The sequence below is a fragment of the Galendromus occidentalis genome, unplaced genomic scaffold (genome assembly GCF_000255335.2).
Source record: "Galendromus occidentalis unplaced genomic scaffold, Mocc_1.1 scf7180000075389, whole genome shotgun sequence".
Taxonomy (NCBI): domain Eukaryota; kingdom Metazoa; phylum Arthropoda; class Arachnida; order Mesostigmata; family Phytoseiidae; genus Galendromus; species Galendromus occidentalis.
In genome coordinates, this window is record NW_003803379.1 from 919,142 (window position 1) to 940,661 (window position 21,520).

General features: G+C 51.6%; 2 protein-coding genes and 1 pseudogene across 2 annotated transcripts; all 3 read right to left on the reverse strand.

Annotated features, from left to right (window-relative positions):
• Window positions 1–145: 145 nt before the first annotated feature.
• On the reverse strand, window positions 146–4,723 carry LOC100899015 (GATA zinc finger domain-containing protein 10). The gene is made up of 5 exons (XM_018641665.1): window positions 4,674–4,723; window positions 4,131–4,255; window positions 3,992–4,045; window positions 3,758–3,870; window positions 146–603 (listed from the first exon to the last, which is right to left on the reverse strand). Exons 2-5 carry the CDS (start codon window positions 4,225–4,227, stop codon window positions 334–336), a joined length of 534 nt encoding a protein of 177 aa, XP_018497181.1. The 5' UTR covers window positions 4,228–4,255; window positions 4,674–4,723; the 3' UTR covers window positions 146–333.
• Window positions 4,724–12,508: 7,785 nt separating this feature from the next.
• Window positions 12,509–14,254, reverse strand: LOC108864960 (uncharacterized; annotated as a pseudogene).
• Window positions 14,255–17,417: 3,163 nt separating this feature from the next.
• Window positions 17,418–21,424, reverse strand: LOC100899301 (polyadenylate-binding protein-interacting protein 1). Its single transcript, XM_029112979.1, has 7 exons — window positions 21,371–21,424; window positions 19,618–19,987; window positions 19,318–19,473; window positions 18,518–18,633; window positions 18,181–18,395; window positions 17,720–18,086; window positions 17,418–17,584 (listed from the first exon to the last, which is right to left on the reverse strand). Exons 2-7 carry the CDS (start codon window positions 19,876–19,878, stop codon window positions 17,524–17,526), a joined length of 1,176 nt encoding a protein of 391 aa, XP_028968812.1. The 5' UTR covers window positions 19,879–19,987; window positions 21,371–21,424; the 3' UTR covers window positions 17,418–17,523.
• Between the last annotated feature and the right edge of the window lie 96 nt (window positions 21,425–21,520).

Consider the following 21,520-nt stretch of genomic DNA (forward strand, 5'->3'; position numbering starts at 1 on the left):
GATTCACTCGGAATCATCAGCATCGAGTAGAGAGGAAACCAAAGTCAGCTACGGATTATCTCCGGAATGTGTCCGAAACGGAATCTTGCTCACGTCAGTGTCCCCATAGCTGTTCGACTATGGGGTTACCGAGGTCCGAGCAATCAGCCGCGAGTAGATTAAAATTCATGAACCGCTCAACCTCAGCACAGCATCCAAGCAGAGCTAAAGATAATCATTTCGAGAATGTCTGTGTATGCCTCGATTATGAGGTTCTCACAGACCGTATCGGCGGGAGTACCTTGCCCCCGTCTCCAAAGATTTCCTCCGCGCGGCAATCTACAATACTGACCTTTACGGGTCAAACTCGCCAACAAACTCCACGAGTTCCGAAGGGATCTCATGTCGTTGTTGTTGCTGCTGCTGTTGTTGTCGTTGACGACGAAGCCGTCGCCTTCGTCGTCGACGTTGTTGTCGTTGCTGCTGCTGTTGCTGGGCAACAATGTTAATCAGTTGTTGTTGCTGCTGATGATGCTGCTGTTGCTGCTGATGATGCTGCTGTTGCTGCTGAGCAACAATGTTGATCAGCTGCCCTACTCTTTCTTCTAGCTGATCGATACGGCGCTGCAAGAATGGAAATGTCCGTTCAAGAAGGGACTAAGGCCGCGACTTGTCATTTCGTTCTTGAGGCACTACATTTGTCGAATTTACAAGCTTCGAGTGCCATGGACGTAGATGCCCCAAATTATGTGCAATCATCTCAAGAATGATTCTATCTGAATGTATCAATGCGATTGCAGAACTCAGACGAGAGACGGAGAAGAACAAGACACCTGGTTTGACCGAGGAAGAGCTTTGATTTTTCCTGATTCCTTTTTGTCTTTGAACGGATTGACGAGCCCGGATAGATGAGACGGAGCTGGGGCGAATGCGGCGCGCAGGACAGTGAGACGCCGGCCCCTCCGCGATCGAAATGAATACTCGTCACGGTGACGAAAGTTTGATTCCGGTTCGGCAATGAGCTAAACCAAAGGTCGTTGGAAATTCATTCGAAGATCACAAAGGTCAATGAAGCCCAGAGATGGATGGCTCCACAACGTCCCGGTTCGAACAACGTTTCGGCTTCTACGAGGCTCTCTCGTCAAAACACGAGTGCATGATGATGCTCCCCAGAGAGAAGCATGCCCCGACAGGGAACTCGAAATTCGTTCAGTGAACGAAAATTGTTTCGTTTGTTTGGGGAGAAACTTACGAAAACATCGCCGCTCTACAGATGTTGAACGACCCTGACCTTCCCTCGCAATCGCTCCCCGATCATACCGCGGTTGTGATTCGTGAGCCAATCGGCGCACTTCGCGTTCACAGAATGAACCCGAACGAGAATGGAACCGTCGGAGCCGGAGGGAAGACGCAGCAAAGGCTACATTTTTCAGTGCCTTCCTCCCCATTAGGTATCCTTCCTCCCTCGGGATTTTCTCTCTCAGTCTTCATAGTGGCTCAGAACGCTTGTATAATATAATTAATAAATATTTATCATCGCCGCTTGTGAAACATGTGAAAATATTTTGAACTCATCGAGTTTCGTGAACGATGGATGTACGGTGACCAGAATCGTGCTTTCTCGTTCGCCGTCGATCGGAAGTTCGGCCAGACCGACGCCGGCAAATCGAGGTTTGCCATTGCTCGGTCTGGCCGAGAAATCGCGCAGACAGTGATCAGTTTGTTGAAACAGGAAGATTTCGAGAACACCCGAGTTGCATCGGATCAAGCGAGAGTCCTCGGAAGCAAGAGAGTCGAGGATTGGGCTGCCGCCAGGGACCGCGAGACATCATAATCGGTCTCATAGAAACACGATAGGATGCTCGCCGAGTTTTGCCTTGACGGCTGAAGTAACATATCTCCCGGCTGATGAAAGGTTAGGTATTCGGAATCGGTTGCGTTTGACGGAACGGAGGGAATCTCCCGAAGAAGAACACGCGGCGGGGAAATCCCAGAAAAAACTTCGATTAGAGGCATTCTCAGAAAATACCGAATTATGCAACGGGAGACTAAGTCCTCACGGAGTTGGGTGATACGGACAAGTTCTCCGGCCCCTAAGTCATTGCGGAGATCCAATTCTCCAATAGAGTTCCGAAGTGGATATCTTAGGTGGACGATCGAGCGGTTCAGAGGGCTTGTCCATTAAAAAGAGATTACATCTTCAGTCCCATGAGGGACAACTCTTTCGGAGGGGTGAATGGGAGTCCCGCTGTGAGTCGGCGGCTCTTGACGGTGTATAAAAAGAATGAACGAAGTTATTCAGTAGTCAGTCTCAAGCCAGGCTCACCACTTGAGTCTTAAGTCATCTATGATCAGTAACCACGAACGAACAAAGAGGACCCTGCCTTTGTGCGTCTTGCGAGACTGGAGATATGGTTGGATCGTTGGTCGACCCTGATGATAGGTTGCTATTCAGACTCCGTTGGGGACACTGATCGCTCTGTATGCGAGGGACATGATACCTCGAGACGTCTACGGAATCAACTGGAGTTTACGCCAGAGCTGTAGAGGGACATGATACCTCGAGACGTCTTCGGAATCAACTGGAGTTTACGCCAGAGCTGTGGAGGCACTGGAAAACCAGATCGCAAATCAAGTCTTCAATATGAGCGGTCTGACGCCTGTACATCTGGAGAAGTTGCTGGTTGAAGTGAGAAGTTGCTCAAGCGTTCGTGGAGTTCATCGCGGCATGTCGTGCGATTTGCCGGATCGAGATCTCAGGGTCGTCATCCGGGAACATGAGGTTTGACTCGAGCTCACCGAGCATAGTCGACCTGGTCATTGTGCGTAGTCTTCGCGTGCTCCTGAGGTCGTTCCTTCGCATCTTCTCGGCGTCTTCCTCCGTCGACGTGGCCCGCGACGCGTTGTCGTCGGTCAAGCCCAGCGAGGCTTTCTTCGGAGGCATTCTTCAAACTTGCGGTTTCCTTGCGTTATGTGATTATCCTGGTCACGGCACCAAAATGTCGTGTCCCGAGCCGGGGAACTTTTTTTGGCAACGGCCAGGACTTCGGACTTGGACAATCGTCCTCTCTCTCGGCGCGATCGCGCGCTCTGTACTCTTATCACAGTTATTCTCGTTCCCAGAAATTTAACACTCATTCAGCTGCCTGGTATTTAGGTCTTGCACGTCTCCTCATGGAACCGTACTCGGGTTCCAAGACATCTGCGGCTTCTCTCGTCGAAAGAGGAAACGAAGAGAAACACCTGAGATATCACGATCCAGCTTGAGCTCGGGTCCATTTGTATATTTGATAAAAGGAGAGCGGATCTCTGCAAGGTTTTCGGGGGCAGATCTCGAAGGGTACTCTCAAACACTTTCAGCGTACAGCACTACTCCTTCCTTTTGTCTCTACCGTCGGGTTGCTATCTCCCAGTTCCTAAATCTACTGGAACGAATGGAAGATTCTGATAAGCTCGTTCCGGCCTGAAAATGCCAGAAGCCTCTACGAAGTTCGCGCGATCGCGCTAAATATCCAGCACTATTCATTGTGGCTTCCCAGACAACTCGAAAGTGCCCGTCGATCACATGCTATCCAGTTTAAGAAATGATTTTCATCTGGACCACCGGATTCGCCGATTGGACTCCGGAACAGCTGAGACGGCAAATTCTGTGACTCCGGCTGATAAGTCGAGGGTCAGCTTGGACTTGAGATTTTTCGTCGGGAAGACTTGGGCCCAATGATCTGGCTGACCTGTTCCCGATTTGTTGGGGGTGATGAATGGAAACTTGTCACATTACCTGATACGGTGTTGTCGTTCTGCGTCCGCGTCTTCCAGAGGGGGGAGCCTGCGGCTCTCGGACGCTAGCGGACCGAACTAGGGCGGTAGAAGGCATCACAATATCAGCCGAGCCTGGAAATCGGAAAACAATGTATAATAAGGGGCCCAGAGCTCGGGAACCGGGAATGACACTGCAATGCATTTGTCTCTCGAGAAGAACCCAAAGCCCCTGCCGTAACTCACGAGAACATACCTGGCATGATAAGGTTGACGCTGCCTATATGGTCATTCAAACTCATGTCTGCCACTAGATGAAGGAAACTATTTTTAGAAGCAGTCGAAGAATCGGATTACGAATATAACTAGAATACGGATAAAGATGGGCGGTCTACATTCGTGTTTGATGTTCCTCAAGTCGATTCCTATCCTATCGATGTCTCGATGGGATCCTGGGGCGCTGTGGGCTCCAAAATTAGGTGAGGCTTCCATTCTCGCTGCTGTCCTTTGCTGTCCCAACCTGCAAGAGTCACCGGTGATCAAACTTGAATCTCAACCCAGGCGAAGCTCGATCGTTCATAGATATTTCTCGATCTGTCGGGCCACGTAGAGGAGCCTGTGCGTTGGAGGCTGAGAGCTGCTCCGCTGAAATCGGTACCCGCCGCGGCGCCGGGAGACTCTGAGATCATTGATCCACGTCGCGGCACGGACACGGGCAGTTCCTCCGGAGTCGCTCGAAATCTGAGCGCCGGCGAATATCGCATCGTTCTCGTATATTCGCAACGCAGCATTCCCTCTATGAAGCTGTGCGACCGGGGAGACTCCGTGATCTTCTGAGTCTGCCATCGCGGAATATTCACAACGTATAGGGGATACCATGAAGTCGAGATTTCGGGTGACCGAATTCTCCGCTTCTGATCGTAAGAGATTTGACTCACGATTATCCAGATGAGCGGAACAACGTGCGCCCTCTTGAATTTCGACCACTGACTCGACGAGAGCAGGCTGATGTTATGATTGACTCCGAAGATCCGAAGATGGGGGTCTGTTGAGCGTTTTTCGGGTGAGTGGTGAGAGAGAGTGAGTGAGTGAGAGAGCTGGACAGCTGATCGGGTGCTCCAGGACTCCGTAGAGATCATGGCGTCGGTCGAGAAATAAGAATGTCCGAGCGAGCAAATGAATCATTCGAGCTTGGAATATCGAGCGGTATTTCCGCATTCTATTCGCGTCAATCCGTTCTAACACCCTGGGGTCGACTGTTGCTCTGCTTGCTCTCAGGCTTTTATTTCGATTGCGGTACTCCTATCGGATTACATACGGTACCGATCTTCCAGAATCAAGACAGTAGCATCCTTCATGTGACCGCCTAAGACGTGATGGGCAATATAACTTTTCAATTTCTGAGCAGACGCGTGCCCAGGATTTTTTTTTGGGGAGGGGCAGGGCCATCGTCTCGGTAGGGGCGAACTACCGATGATGATGAGCTTCAACATGGAGAAACCATCGGATGGCCCCTCGACGACAAACCTTCGGTAACCGCTGATGGGGTTCGGTTAGAGAGATATGAGACCGGTACAAGCGATGCTGAAGTCAAGTACAGTGCGACGAAGGAGAACCCAACTCCGACCGTTTTCGCCACCTCGCTGAGCGAAGACTTCTCAAGCCACCGGTCGCCAGTCATTCAAGGATCAAGCGTCTTGCGCTGTGCGTTTGTCAAAAACTCGTGCGGTCGAAGGCCGTCTGCATCGACAAGGTGCTCAGAACTCCGCAACTTTCCAAGGGTCGGACGTTCATCATTCATCACGCTCGACGTTAACGGGTCACCCATCGGATTCCGCGCAGATTCTGGGGCTATCATCTCTACCATTGGGATTCAGACTGGGACGTCTCTCGGGTGCTTGGCGCTCACTGAAATCGGAAGCTGATGCACTTCTGTCGATGGTGATGATATCAAGCTAATAGGCTATTCCATAACGAAATTCACTCCCAACGGTAATTCCATCCAAGATTCTCTACTCGTTCTCATGGGGGGCGAATCGAGCCTGTTCTGCGGTCGCTTGCTGATACAGCTCGGCTTGGAGGTCTGGGAAGTCGAGAATTCACAACCAGGCGTGGGTCTCGTCGACTCAACTTCTCAACAGACTTCGGACTCGATGAAGCTCCCGTGGATATCGACCATCCGCTACCGAATATGAAGGGAGTCATAACCAAGTTCTCCGGAAACAATGTCTTTCTAAAGTTGGATGTGGCCGACGCCTACTTGGAATCGTTACTACACTGGGTGGTTACTGAATCGAGAAGAGACTGTATTTGGCTTGACGGGTCCAGTCGCCAGGAGGCTGAGCAGCCAAGAACTTGGACGATTCCAGATACAGCTCCCCGAACATTGACTCCCTGGGCGGCAAGGTTTGAGGATTTTCCCCCGACCGCGAAATTTCCGAAACCATCCCGCCAGACCGTAATTATGACTCGAGGAGTTACAGAACGCTCCGTCTGAACTCACCTGCATTGTTGTTGATCAATTGATCACTCTCTATTTTTATCACGTGCATGTTTCGGACTTGGACAATCGTCCTCTCTCTCGGCGCGATCGCGCGCTCTTATCAAAGTTATTCTCATCTCCAGAAATTTAACACTCCCCCGCGAAACGGGGTTTCTCAGCCTAGATTATTTTACATTAGGGTTAAGAAGACTGAACGGGACTCGAGCTGTTGCGGATTCTGAGCGCTCCAATATCGCATATTCCGACGATTTACACAACCTGTCAGCTCGAAGGGAGCTTCATCACTGAAGAACACCACGGCATCGAGGGGAATGCGATCGCGGAGCGCTATGCAAGCTCGCTGACGCGCAATGAAATCACCGCTGCGGAGCTCTTGGGCCACAGCGAGCTTGTAGGGATGGAGCTCGAGGTCTTCGTGCAGGATCCTTCCCAATGTGGTCCTAGCAATTCCTAAAGAACTCGAATGCCTCCTCGCGGATCGCTGCGGCGACCGGGAAATCGCTTGTCGCACCCGCTCAATCTCGGCGACGGTGCGCACTGTGCGGGTACGCGATCTTGGTCTCTCGGTTCTTCCGGTCTCGAGGAAGACATCCGTCCAGGATTGAATGGATGCGCGACTTGGGACTCGCTCGCGAGGTCCGAGATTGAAATGGCGCCGAAACGCCCTCTGAGCAGCGATCGCCGATCGATTGTTATCAAGATAAGCGATGACGGTGAAACTGCGCTCGGTTTCGGAGAAGTTTGATGCTGCCATTCAAACGGCTGAGAATGTTATTGAGCGACTTGCTTTAGAGACCGTGACCTCTGTGCGAAAGGTTTGAGCGCGAGTAATGCTCTGACACAAGCGAACTCCAAAATCGTTATCCAAATGAAATGAAACGAAAAATGGATGATTTCGAATGGAAGAAAGTGCTGCTCGAGAGCGATCCTCTGTCGTCACTTTTCCCATTTCCGATGAGAAATCTCGCAATTGCGACGGAGATGACTCGAGATTGAACAGACTGGCTCTCCATCGTCGACAGCGTGCAAGCATTCCATCAAAAAAAGCCTTACTCCCGGACTCCCATTGATTCGACTCAAGAGGCGAGGACCAACATACTGTTTCAGCAAATGCCAGTTTTCGGAAGTCCAAGGAGTTCCAGAAAGCAACAGGAAGCCCCACTCACCGGATCACGTGCGCGTTTCCAACGTTGTGCCATGAATGTCTTGAAAGCTTTCTAACGGCATCCAAAACTCAATGAAACTGCGAGGAAGTTCCATTAGGCCTCGAGTTTTGGCGCGGCATTAAGGCCTAACATTTCTTCTCCTACACTCCATACTCTCGCCTTGGGAGTACTGCCTCTAAATGCCATGGACCGATGTCGTGTCGAAAGTGGAGCCTTCCTCATCTTCGAAGCTTATTCCGGCAGGAAACTCTGGAACATATGGCACTTTTTCTCGACAAGATGGGCCCAATGTCCCATCCCGCTCAACGAGCGATTGGAGAGGTGCACCCCGGAAAGCTGTTGTCGACGAATGACACAACTTCTCACCAACTTCCCACACATGAGCGTTTGGAAGGACGGTGATCAGGTTTCGAACCGTGAGGGTCTTGTGCCTAGGGAGTTCCACAGAGCATTGAAAGATGTGTTTCCCAATGAATGAAGGATTCATGTGAATCCTGCAATGCACCTGTCTCTCGAGAAGGACCCAAAGCTCCTGCCGTAATTCACGAGAACACACTTGGTGTCAATGAACATTAAAAGATCATTCAGAGAAAGCATTGGAATATTCGCGCCCCTGCGCATGCCAATCACCCCTCTCTCTCAATAAAAACAGAGTTGATCGAACTACGTTACGCGTCGTCACTCTCCTCCTGTGCGGCTCTAAGAAAAATTCATAAAATTAAGTGTACGCCTACTCGAGACCAAGAAATTTAACATGGTGCCGTGACCAGGATCAAATCGTGCCGACGTGAGGAACTCAACTTCATCAACGTCAACCGCAAATCCCACACGATGACTGAAAGAACTCAACACAACGCAGACAACCTGTCCGATCAAACGGTCCAGCAAAAAGTTCTCGACGAGAAGACCATAAAGAAAGCACTCAAGAGAGCCCGATACAACAGAACAGTTTTTCGCAACCAAGTGAGAACGGAGATTTCCTCAATAAGAAACTTGGATTCGAGTTCGCCGGAATTCCTGGCTGACAGTGGTCCGAGAATCGTTCTCGCTGTCACCGGCGAGCTCAGGGCAAAAATTAATGCCTGGGATGACGAAATCTGGGACCTACTCGACGACGACGATCAGCAGGAGAAAGGATTGGCGGAGGCGCCTCAGTTCGACCTGGAGATCTCGGAGTCTGTTGCGAAGATAACGATAAATCTCCCTCAGCAAGACAGCAGCGGGAAGGCAGAAACCTTCTATTCGACCCCGTGTGCAAAAAGAAGAGTCCGTTTCGGATCGGTGCTCAACCAGACGGCGGGCGAGGCCAGTGCTGATCAGCGAGCGTCGGAGCCGATCGAGGAAAAATACCCGGTCAGTAAACAGATTCCGTCGTCGGTGGTTGCTAGACTTCCGCGCGAACTCGACATCTCGCCTGAAACGTTCTCCGGTGACCGTCTAAAATTTCGTTCGTTCATCACACAATTTCGGTGCTTCGTGAACAGGAGACCTGATGCCGCACCGGTAGAGAAACTCATGATTCTTCGAAAATATCTCAGAGATGAGCCGAAGCAAATCGTGCAAGCGCTCGAGCTTACGGATGCGAATTACGAGGTCGCACTGACGTTACTTGAGAACAATTACTCTCGTATCGAGACCGAGACCCAGAAGATTCTCACTGATCTGCGCAGTCTACCCCGGATTACGAGACCTTACGACTTCACCTGTGTTCGGAAATTCTTGACACTCGTGCAAGGGCATACTGCAATCCTTGCCGCAAACGGGATTCCGATGGCAAGTTACGCGTTGACATTGAAATCGTCGATGGAAGCGGCAATGCCACCTCGAATGCGGCAAGACTCCAGGGACGAACGCAGATTAGAGGAAAAATTCCTGCCTGTCAACGAGACCCGTCCTGGGTCCTCTTCCGGTCTCCCTGCGAATGGCATCGATCAGATCGTCGTTGATGTCGAGAAGATGTTAGTTTGGTGGGAAGATGTTAGTGGGACTTTTCTAGGGGAGCCGCCGAACCTGGTAGCCGCGGCTCCCCTAGGAGCCGCGAGGCTTTTCTGGGGGAGCCGCGGACGAATTTCTGGTGTAGGTCCGGGCCGTCAGGGTTTGTCAATTCCAAGGGAAGGTTCCGAAACGGATCGACGGTTGTGTTCCCGCCATTCCGTTCAACTCTATCGAGGAGTGAACGAAGCTAAAATAAAATCTCACTCGCTTTCACACCACCGCACGGAGCACCTTTTGTTTCCTTGTGTCTTCCCCGCAGAGAACACTTCATCCACCACTAAGCTTTTTCCCGTGAGCTTCGAGAAGCTCAACTCTTCTCTTCCGTCGAGAGACATTGGACTCATTTGTTAGAGAGCTCTGGTATGCCCGCGAGGCTACCTTTTCCAGCCAGGAGCTGCTTGTCTCCGAAGATTCCCATTCAGTCTTTTTAACGGGGAATTGACGGGAGGGAGGCGGAATATTTGTGAACAATATATGTACATGCAAGTTGTGAGTGCCGGAATTGAGCTGTGAATGGTCCTTTTAGGGGAAAAAGAAGGGAGAGTAGGTAGGAGCCGCGGGAGCCGCGTGGGCACTGGGTATCCTGGGAGCCGCGGGAGCCGCGTGGGCACTGGGATCCTGGGAGCCGCGGGGGAATTCTGGGTTCGCTAGGGAGCCGCGGAGCCAAAAAGGTTGGGAACCGCTGACCTAGAGGATAGCAAATATTTGGACGCTGCCATGAACTCACAAACGCTCGAGAACAGGGCAGCTGAGAACCGGAGGAAACAACCGAAAGATCGAAGATACAATTCTACAGTGATCGCGGCGGCGGTCAGACACCCACGGGGCAAATTCAAAACCCGACCGTGTCTATCTGCAACACTCCGGACCATAATTCATCCCGCTGCTCCGCCAACCTATCATTGGATAGGCGAAAGGAGATCTTGACGAATCAAAAACGATGCTTCAAGTGCTTCAGGCAGAATCCTACCGAGTGCGCGGGACCCGATGGAACTTCCTCCATCGATGAAGATCCGGATGGGTATTCTCAGTCCGCCATTTACAACGTATGCGGATGAGGTCCATAAGAGTGCATAGCTAGAGTCGATACCACTAGATGTTTGTGCTGGGTCCCATTACGCACCGATGCATCAGAGTTCGGCAGTCACAAGTGCTGTTATCGGAGAAACATCTAGTGGTATCGACTCTAGCAATGCACTCTTATGGACCTCATCCGCATACGTTGTAAATGGCGGACTGAGAATACCCACCCGGATCTTCATCGATGGAGGAAGTTCCATCACCGTGGTCCTGCCATCGCTACGCCGAATGCTCCGAGAGGCCCCCGTTGGGGCCCATGACCTGAACTTGCAAGCATTCGCTAGTTCGCACTCAATCAAAGGGGCTCCGGTGTTCAATATCCGTCTAACGGGGCCGCTCGACAAAACAGTGGTTGAGCTTCTCGCCCTCGAACATGATTTCGGAGTTCATCCACCGAACGTCCGGCCTCGTCACGTATCGGAAGCTATCAAGAAGTTCGACAGGGAGCACCCGGTTGCAGATAGAGCCTACATCGGCGAATGGAACGATTCGCCACCTGCTATCCTCGTTGGCATGGACCAAATTCACAAGATTGTGACACGCTCTCAGCTTCCCGTGACTGTAGTTGACAACATTGTCGCTCAACACAGCCGATTCGGATGGCTGATCGGCGGTCCTACGTCAGGGGAGGTACGCGTCGACGCAACGGTCACTACAGCGCATGTGATCTGCTGTTCAGCGGCAATGTCCACCGATTCTCTCCCAATCTCTCCAGCAGCGAAAGCGCTCCAGACCCTCTGGAGTCTCGAGTCAGTCGGCAGAGCTCCGTCTTCCCCGCAATTGTCCGCGGATGGAGACTCGGCGATCAGACAATTCGAGTCAGGGCTCACTTATGAAAACGACCGGTACGTAGTAACATTTCCGAAGCGTGAGACGATATGCCTACTTCCGAACAATAGGGCGGTCGCGCTCAAGAGGCTGGAACGGAAGCTGTCACAACTCGAACGAGAACCGTCGAAATACCAAACATACCACGAGGAGATAATGAAGTTTGTGCACGAGGGCCACGCATGCGAAGTCGGCCCGAGCGAGTCAACAGGGCCGTCGACGATCGATGGAAGCTATTTCATGCCCCATCATGAGGTCATCACTGGGTCCGGACCTTGGGAGAAATGGCGCATTGTATTCGACTGTTCCTCTAAGGATGCGGGTGCTACCTCACTCAACGACCATCTCCTCCCCGGTCCAAACCTGAATCCAGAGCTGGTGTCTGTGCTCCTGAACTTCCGTCTTCACCCCGTGGCCGTCTCGGCCGATGTCACCAAAGCCTATCTGCAGCTGGGTATCCGCGACGAAGACCGTTCGCTGTGCAATTTTTTATGGAGAGCACCAGGTGAACGTCTAGTCAAGGTGTTCCAGATGAGGAAGGTTATTTGGGGAGCGACGTCCTCGGGATTTTTGTTGGCCGCTACGGTACGAGAGCACTTAAGGGGAGGTACAGATGTGATTTCTCGTATTTTCGGTATACTCCCCAAGAAGAAATAGCCCGGCCAGATTGCTTCTCTGTTGCGCATCAGGGAGGACTAATCATAGGCTTCACTCCAACGAAGTGGAATTATGTTCGGACGCTCCGATTCCTCAGGAGGAATACTCATGCGGCTCTATCCGGAAAAACTTGTGAGACGCGCTAATGTCAGAAGCCGCGATGATTAGGAGGGGGATTGGTTGAGGTCATTCTCGGAGCTATCTCCAACAACTTGTGTGAGAATGAGCGAGAGCAGACGTCCTTGAGTGCTCCAAGAGATAAAAAGAACTCTCCCCTTCCAGGATTTTTCACCTCAGTAAATTTATTATCGAATACGATGGACAAGAAAATTATACGTTCTGCTTATCCGGGTACAGTAGATGAGTGTACATTAGAGGGATATTATCATTCAAATAAATCAAGAATATTTGGCGATGTCTCTCCAGCCCATGTCCCGAGGACTCGGAACACGGAAATATGGTTTCAAGGCTCAGGGTGTCAGTGTGTGGGATAGAGCCGCCAATGTCTAGGGTCCATTTCCAGAAATTGATGAAGCCCGGGACATTAGTCGGAATCAATGCCTGGACCATATTCAAGGTCTTTTTGATCTTCTGCAGCGACTCTTGAACGTTGCTTCGATTGGCGGGACCGTTCAGTTATGGAGGCAGCTCTCTGGTCGGCTTGTTCTACCCGTGCAGCATCGCGCCTCTCCAATTCAGCAAGACAATTCTGTCCGACCACGAACCCCAGTTCCTGCATAATTAGAGCCAACGTCGTCCGGCCCTCGTTGAAAGAAATCAGGGCCATATTCACTGCCAAATCGATCTTCTGTTTCGCACAGAAGCCCGCTTTAGGTGCGAGCCGCCAAACTGTCGAGTGGAAAGATTCATTGCTGTTCTGGGTGTGGGCACCCAGGCATCTCACAAGCAAATCTTCACGAGACAGGTCCTCATAGATCGGTCGCACAGCCGCGCGAACATCATCCGGCCAACATGATGGGTGTTTGAACTCGCTCACGTCACCATGTGCGAGAGCTCGCTTATAGGCACACCAGCTTGAAACCCCCGACGGGCAGTAGGAATGTTCCGGCTTATCATCCGAGGATGCGCGGTGGAAATATGTGGCCCAGATGGCTCTTCTCATCTCTTCTTGGTCGTTTGCGTTACATCGAATGGCATTGCCGTAATACTTTGTTAATTTATCGATTTTTTTCCCGGTAAGTTTCCTCCTCCCTTTGAGGGAAGGAGTAGACTTCACCAACTTGCGGAGTCGGCTCCCCATTCTTTTGCTGACGTGACCGATGCACTCTTTCTTTACCACGGGATTCTCCACACCGTAAGGATTCGCCAGCACAACGGCTCGATGGGATTTTGAGTCGCCATCACCTATGTAGTTCTTGTAGAGTAATCCCCTCGTCTCCACGGATCTGCTGAAGATCTCTACGGCGCCGCTCGACTCCATTGTGCAGCTCGAGCCCTGATGGTTCACTTGACATTGCTAGCGATGTTCCTGCATGGCCTCTTCGAACTCCGCAGTGCCTTCTTCGAGTCTCCATCGCGAACAAACAGAACAATGGAGACTTTTGACTGTGACGTCGGGTACTTTACCGCTTTTTTCACCAATCGCGGCCACCAGTCCGAACAAAGGATTGAATCCTCTTCGGGACCAAGACCCGTCAATCGAGACGGCCAATGCTCGCTCATCGGCGAATAGTACTGCCTCCTTGGTTTTCTCTGCTTCTTCCCGAGCTGCGTTCGACATACAGAACTGCGCGACTTTCTCGGCAGCTCTCGCGATGTGATTGTTGCCGGTATCATACACGCTCTGCCGGAAGAGGGGGAGATCCATCAGCCCACAGAATGTACTCAGGCCCGTAGAGCCGACGCCCGCCTGTCTCATTGCGAAAACAATGCGACTGTTCACTTCGTAGGAATTCCGAATGTGTGGACCCGAGTCGATGTGCATCGGCACACATTCGGGACATTGAAGCTCAATTTTGAACCCTAACCCTCGGTGGTTGCTTTGATTGAACGAGACCTCACCATTGCACTTCTTGCACTTCACCAGAGAGGCGAGCTTTCCGAAGAGAGAAGAGAATTCTACGAGAGCGTAACCGAAATTCCTATCGGGATTACAATCGATTTGGTGCTTGCCTTGGAGCTTCTCTCGCGACGTGGATGTCACCGAGCTCTTCCCTTCCAAGACGTCCAACTTCACGTAGCAATTCCCCTGGAACTTTCTCTTTACCGGACGTTTCAAACGATGCGCCGTACGACTCCCCTTATCAGCAAATCTTCTGGACGGAAGCATTTCGGCTGTCTGATATTCCTGCGCGATGCACGATCCCAAATGAGACCGGTCAGCCCGTTAGCACTAGCCCCTCGATGATGAAAAAGCTTTACTGAACTCATCTTATTTAAAAAAAATAGTTAAGCAGGGCCAGGCGGGAGAATTCGAATTGGAACCTCAGTCGGGAATCGCGGTGCAACGGAAGAAAGAGTTTCTTGCAAAACGCTCGGCTGTATCGAACTCTGATGACCGGGACGAATAGCCACTGCAACCCACTGGGGGAAAACGGTGTCGATCGGTCGAGGTTTCGTCGCGGAGTCGAGACTCCACGGCCGAATTTCGGGCCGAAAATTCGTTGGTAGACCCCCGACTAGGAATAGAAAGTTTTAAGCTTTGAATCGGAATATCGATTTTTACATCCATATCTCCCCTTAAAACGGAACCCTCCATTGTGCCAGGAGCTGGGAAACTTCCTGTACGCCGATGATTTCCTTCAGAGTTTCAAAAACGACCAGGAAGCAATCGCATTCTCAGACGACATGAGGAAGACGCTCGGAACCGCCGGTATGACATTGGCCAAATGGAAAACGAATTCCAACGCGGTCACAACCCATCTTCTCAACACGGGGGTTGACTCCGCCACATTCGACCGGGGCAACAGCGATGTACTGAAGGTACTGGGTCTTCTGTGGGAGCCGTCTACAGATGTTTTCCGCCTCGCTACTTCAAACCTTCGCAAGAACTTCGACCTGAGGACATCATTGAGTGAACGAGCTGTCCTCAGTACTGTCGCCTCCTTATACGACCCGTTGGGGTGGCTGATGCTATTCACCATACGCGGCAAGATCATTGTTCAGAGGATGTGGACTGCAAATACCGAAGGGAGTCAGACAGTATCCGATGAAATTCGGGGAGACCTCGTCCAGTGGGTGTCCGAGGCGGAGACCTTTGAGCGTTTCGATTTCCGACGGCGATATGATGGTAGTCGGGAGAGTCCAATCTCCTACCGTCTCCATCTCTTCGGAGACGCCTCTCAACTGGCGTATGCTTGTGCCGCCTACATAGAGTGACGTTTCGCCGATGGAACATCGACCTTCTCGTTGGCTGTGTCAAAATCAAGGCTGGCACCTCGCGATCAGGTGTCTCTACCTAGACTCGAGCTCCTCGCTGCACTGATTGCAGTCCGGCTGAAAACATTCCTAGTTCAGAGAATGGAGGTTCAATTCGAGGCTTTTCGCTTCTACACTGACTCTACCATCGCCTTCCACTGGGCAACTTCTGCGAAGCCTGGCGGTTGGAAAACCTACGTTAGCAATCGCGTAGCGGAGATCCAGGCAGGCTCGAGGAGGGAAGACTGGTTCCATGTCCAGGGAAGCCGAAATGTATCTGATCTCGCTACTCGGGGAATCAGCGCTCAGGTTTTGACCGAGTCCGCGGAGTGGTGGTATGGCCCGACTTGGCTCCGATTCCCGTTCAGCGAGCAAGCGCTGTCTCAACCATCAGCTGTTGATTCTACTTTCAACGAGGTTCGGAAGGAAATTCGCTCGGTCGCTGCACCTATTGTGGGTACTTATCCCGTGCCTTTGCTCGATCTCGAACGGCATAGTACTGCTGGTCGCGCGATGCGAGTGCTCACAAATGTGCTCCGGTTCAGCCTGCTGGCTCGCAAGCTTCCGCCTCAGGATTCAACTACTCTTTACCGCTCAGCTGAAAGTAATATCATGCGCTGGACTCAGTCTCAGTATCTCCGGCCGGAGCTCGACGCGATCCGAGTCGGAGAACGTGTTCCGAGAGATACGAAACTTAGCGCATTTGATCTGTTCGTCGATGAAAACAACTTGCTCCGCATAAGGACACGATTGGTTGAAGGACTACAGTACACATTTGAAGAGAAAAACCATGTTGTGATCCCTGGTAATTCTCGTCTCGCAGTGCTCCTCATCATCGATGCTCACCGAGTTAATGCGCCGTCCGAAACAGCATGCAGCTGAAGAGATCCCACCGGCGCGAGAAATCTTCAACGGATACTCGTCCTGGGCAAATATTAATTCGTTAGGTCGCATTCGCTCGCTCTTCCCTGCAGACAGGAGATTTGATGGCGCTGAGGAACGGAATTGTAGCATCGTAGCTATCACACTGCCGAAAACCAGCCCAGTGACCTAGCACACTGCCCATCCGCTTTTCCGTTTTCTTATGCCCTCAACGCCTCCGGGATTCTCGCTAGACTCGAAAAGTTTGGAAGCGGCGTCAGACGATTCATATTCGATTCGAGAAAGAATGCGGAGACACCCGCATACGCTTCGCTCATGCTCTGGATGCTGACAGGCGGTTTCTGAGGCGTATCGCTGATCAAATTCGAGCGCGTAGAAAACAAGGCTTTATTCAGCGGGTGCTTCGCGCTGGCTACCTATACCCAGCAAATACATAAGCGAAGCCAGCCGGTCAGTTTGGCCTTCTACGGGAGCAAGCTGCCTCCGAGATGCTTCCTTTCGAGTGGAGAACAACAGTCTCGCGACGCTCGCCGAAATGCGGACGGGTTTAATATTCATTTAGTGCAGTTGAATGCATTCACCGAGATTTTGACATGATATGCAGCAGCGCAAGCGACATCTCACTTTCGCAGTATGTTAGTCTCGGAGAATCCTTCTCGAGACTACATAGTTCGGTCGCCACAAACGATTCCGTCGTCGACGTGAGACTAGCAGTGCCATTGCCGAGGTAGCAGCTCGTAATATAGTTTTCAAAGAACACTAAACAATCTCCACGGGCCTTCTTCGCGAATGCTTCTCATGTTTGTCGTCCTCAACGCCGGGTTTCGCTTGTTAAGTACTATGTACTATGTACTCGTTAGAGGGTCAGACGACAAAGTTTCTTTAGAGAGGCGGGCCTGTGAGGGCTTGAAAATACATGTCCCACAAACCCGCATGCTGTCAACTCGTTTATCTTACTTATATCTATAGGTTTATGATACAACATCAATCACATGTTGTTGCATTTTGCTCAGGTTGATAACGTAGGAGAGATATTGAAGTCCTTTCACAAAAAAACATCGCCATGGAGTGTTACGAACAGCGCCCGGGGATCACTCTCGTTACGGGAGCGTACGCGGCCGTTCTTCTTGCCTTGAGGCGGAGGATGAAGGGATAAAAGTATTGGTGCTTAACACTGAGATTTGACTTTCTGTGTTGCAGTTTGTACAAGGTGGACCGGCGAATGTGGATGAGCACCGCCTCGCCCGCTCGCCATGGCGAGAGTGTTGCCCGACACGCTTCTGTCTACTTTTCCCACGATTATTTTTGTCCTGTTTCTCGGAGGAATTGTTCGTATGCCTCCATCGCTTCATGGTCCATTCTGAAAATAAGGAAAAATCAATCGATCTGATCATTTCTAGAGCATCGGGCTGTGCTGTTCTTGCTAGTCTCGCTTTCGACCGCTCGGGAAAAATCCTCAACCTCCCGACTTCTCTCTTTTTCGACTTGCACTCACCCGGCAGCGGTGGCGACTGGCGGGGCTTCACCGAATTCCGCGGGGGGAATCTGGTTGGAGCCGTTCAAGAAGCTCAGCTCCTTTTCGCTCATCGGTTGACCATCCGGGCCGTACATGACTGGCATTTGGGTGTAGTCATCAGGACCCACACAGGGAGCTTGATCACGAACTTCCTCCACGCGATTCCAGTTTGTTTTCCGGAGTTGTGGAAGTCTCGCCAGCATGAACTGATTGGTCGAGTTTACGCCCTCTTGTTCTTCGAGAGTCTTGCACTGCATCATCAGATCGTCCATCGCGTCGGTGTTCCCGCACAGCTTTTCCAGGATGGCACCGCGGAGCTTCAGAGCTTGAACGGGAAATATCGGATCTCAACGATAGAAAATGTCTTCGGTCTAACCGCACGCATGAAATTTGATCTCCCATACCGAGAGCGGAGGTTAACCGACTCACCTGAATCCCACTCTTCTGGTTCTCTTTCTCGTTACATAAGATCAACTGTTTGATGGTGCGGCACAGGAACACGCCCATGTCCGGGTGCGTCTCCGAGGTATCGAGTCTATAGCCGAGATCCAATTGGAAGAACAACTCTGCGCAGAATAGCACTGTTCCACGGGTCTCTTTGTCTTGCTCCTTGTCACCGACAACGGGTTTGACCTTCGCTAAGCTCTCATACATGCTGGAAATTGAAGATCGGTCTGAATGGACGCCCGAAATACTGAGCGTCCGAGGGATGGCTGATATCAGCCTCCTCGAATATAGCGGACTATATCCGTGGAGCTAGAATGGTTCGGAACTCACTGTTCGATTAGGCAATTTCGGAATAAGGTCTGGCCATCCATCGTCATTACGACCGATGCGGCGACGTTGCAAAGGCGCGCACCCGAATAGCGGAAGTTTTGTTGTAGAACACCCGCCTGCGAGACAAAATCTTTTAGCTTCTCACTCAGTAGCCGATCGATGATAATTCAGGCCCCATTGAGCGGGATACGGTAGGACATCGTTATAACAGACCCGGGTCATAAGGGACACCCGGTTATGACGCACTAACGGCGCGACCCCGGTCACAGTACCTCCCATGTCAATCTGCTCGGTTCAAACGGACACCCGGCTATAAACGACCATTCTTCACGGTTCTTCGGAGTCCGCCATAATGGGCACTCGATAACGACGGACCCGGATATTACAGACACTCGGTTACGAAGGAACGATTGCTCGGTACCAGACGAGCCCATGGGATCTTCAATGTCGACTGGCTCGACAAGAGCGGAGCCAATAACGGACTTTCGGATACAACAGACTGATTTTCATTCCAGCCCCGGTGCCATCTCCTCCCATGCGAATCGAACCGGTCATAACAGACCTATTCTCTTTAGTTGAAAATTCGGGAGCGGCACCTTATCAGAGGATTTGCAAGGTTTCTCGCTAAAACGGTTTTCCGATGAGCTGCACCTTCTATTACGATGGAGAATCCATCATCGGATGGAACGGACCGTTTCGGCCGGTACCTCCGAGTGGGTTACGACGAGCTTGTCTCAGCTAGATCAAAATGGAACTCCATCTCTGCGGAGTGTCTATCGGGACGAATGCCGAGCACATACCTGGAATATGGTCGCAACAACCGGCGTTGGCGGGTTCTTGCGCTCGCAGATGTCTTCGAATATGATTTTGAGGAGATCGTTCGCCTTCGCTGTGTACAACTCTGGTGAGAGCGTGACATCAGTTATAAACATCTGCGTTTGCAGCAAAGCATCGTCCTGGGAAGAGAAGAAATCACTGAGACAAGGGGGAGAGCCGTCAGAACGTATGTCTCCGGAATCTCAATCCGGTCGTCTCGTGTCGAACGCCCCTTCGAAGTGGACCAAGAGAGACCCTACTTAAGAGTTGCGAAAGATTCTCACATCTTCGTCGTAGGACTTGCTGAAATACGAGTACGGGTCTTCATAGGAATCCGCGGAGTTGGAACCCGCGGCCTCGGCGTGGTACTGCATCTGTGGCTGTTGACTCTGATGGTGGGCTTGCTGCGGAGAATGCATCTGCGCTTGGGGATCGACGAGCAGCATCCCTACGTGGAGGGGCATGTAGTGGGGATCTCGCATCGTCATGAAAGAGCTTGGTATGAATTCTTGAGCATTTGGGGACAGGGTGTACTGCGGGCCCATGTTGGTGGGTGCAATCTGGGGCGGCGGCGCGGGAGGTGAGAGGACGGTTGCGACGGGCGCGTAATAATGGAATGGCGTATACTGTGGTCCCGCCGTCCATGCCTCATGACTGGAATCGAATGGTGTATGGATTAGAAAGAAAGAATGGAAACAGAGTTTCGGACATGTCTCCAGGTCAGAAGCCCGGACGATTGGAAGTTCTGGATCGAATGGCGCTCAGTAGAACTTTTCGAGTGCGTGACTCCACCGGAGTCATGGTCTGGAGTTCTGGAGATCCGCCACCAGTGCAAAGGCCGGCCGGTCTTCACTCCGAGGATAGATTGCTATCATCGCATCGAACTCCACCGTTCAAGCTTCAGCTTAAACCAGGGCTGGCGAACACGCGTGCCGCTGACTGTATGGTGGTCCGCAGCCGGAGTTTCGTTAGTCCGCGGAGCACCCCATCCGGTTTCCAGGAGAAAACATAATGATATCTGCGCGCGGTCCAAGATCTTCGAAGCAAAAACTCCACCGCCCACTGGTCTCAGTGATGAGGGGGCCGCACAAGCTGCATAAAACACAGTAGATACGGAGCGGTTTTGTACGTCGGCGCGCTGCGGCTCTTACTCACGTACGATTAGCTTCCTACACCCTTCGCGAGGCCAGCAGATGTTTTCTTCCGACTTTGACGGTCTGTCCTTGGATGGGATTTCTCGGGTACCTCGCTCGATGGGTAAAGTCGGACGAGTTTGCTCTTCGAAGATAAATCGGGTTTCATTCTCGTAGAGTCTTCGACCCTCGTTTACACATCCTGATTCAAATACGGATAACTTCAAGTCCGCGGGACCACGAGGGCCACCACTGGTATAGACTATTCAGAATCCGTACGATTTCCGCGGGACAAGAATTGAATATCATCGTCAACCTATTTCGCGTGTATGCATCGATGACCGTATCTTCACACATGGCCTGCTATACGTCGGCGTCGCGCCTCCATAAGCTAGTAGCCGTCCGGGGAATTTCATTTCGGCGCGAGAACACCGGATGAAGAACAGCGTATACCAAGAAGTAGTGCGATACATGAGCCAAAACAGTCGGCAGTCGGGGCCGAGTTCACACTAAAGCCGGACAGGGTTTTCTCTCCGCTTCCATGACGATCTGACAATGCAGACGATACTCTTGGATTCACTCGGAATCATCAGCATCGAGTAGAGAGGAAACCAAGGTCAGCTAAGGATTATCCCCGGAATGTGTCCGAAACGGAATCTTGCTCACGTCAGTGTCCCCATAGCTGTTCGACTATGGGGTTACCGAGGTCCGAGCAATCAGCCGCGAGTAGATTAAAATTCATGATCCGGTCAACCTTAGCACAGCATCCAAGCAGAGCTAAAGATAATCATTTCGAGAATGTCTAAGAATGCCTCGATTATGAGGTTCTCACAGACCGTATCGGCGGGAGTACCTTGCCCCCGTCTCCAAAGATTTCTTCCGCGCGGCAATCTACAATACTGACCTTCACGCAGCGAAGACGTCGTCGAACGCGACGATATGCTGCTGCTGCTGCTGTTGTGGCAGCTGCTGCTGCAGTTGTTGCAGCAGTTGCTGCTGTTGTTCCAGCTGCCGCTGCTGTTGTTCCAGCTGCCGCTGCTGTTGTTGCAGCTGG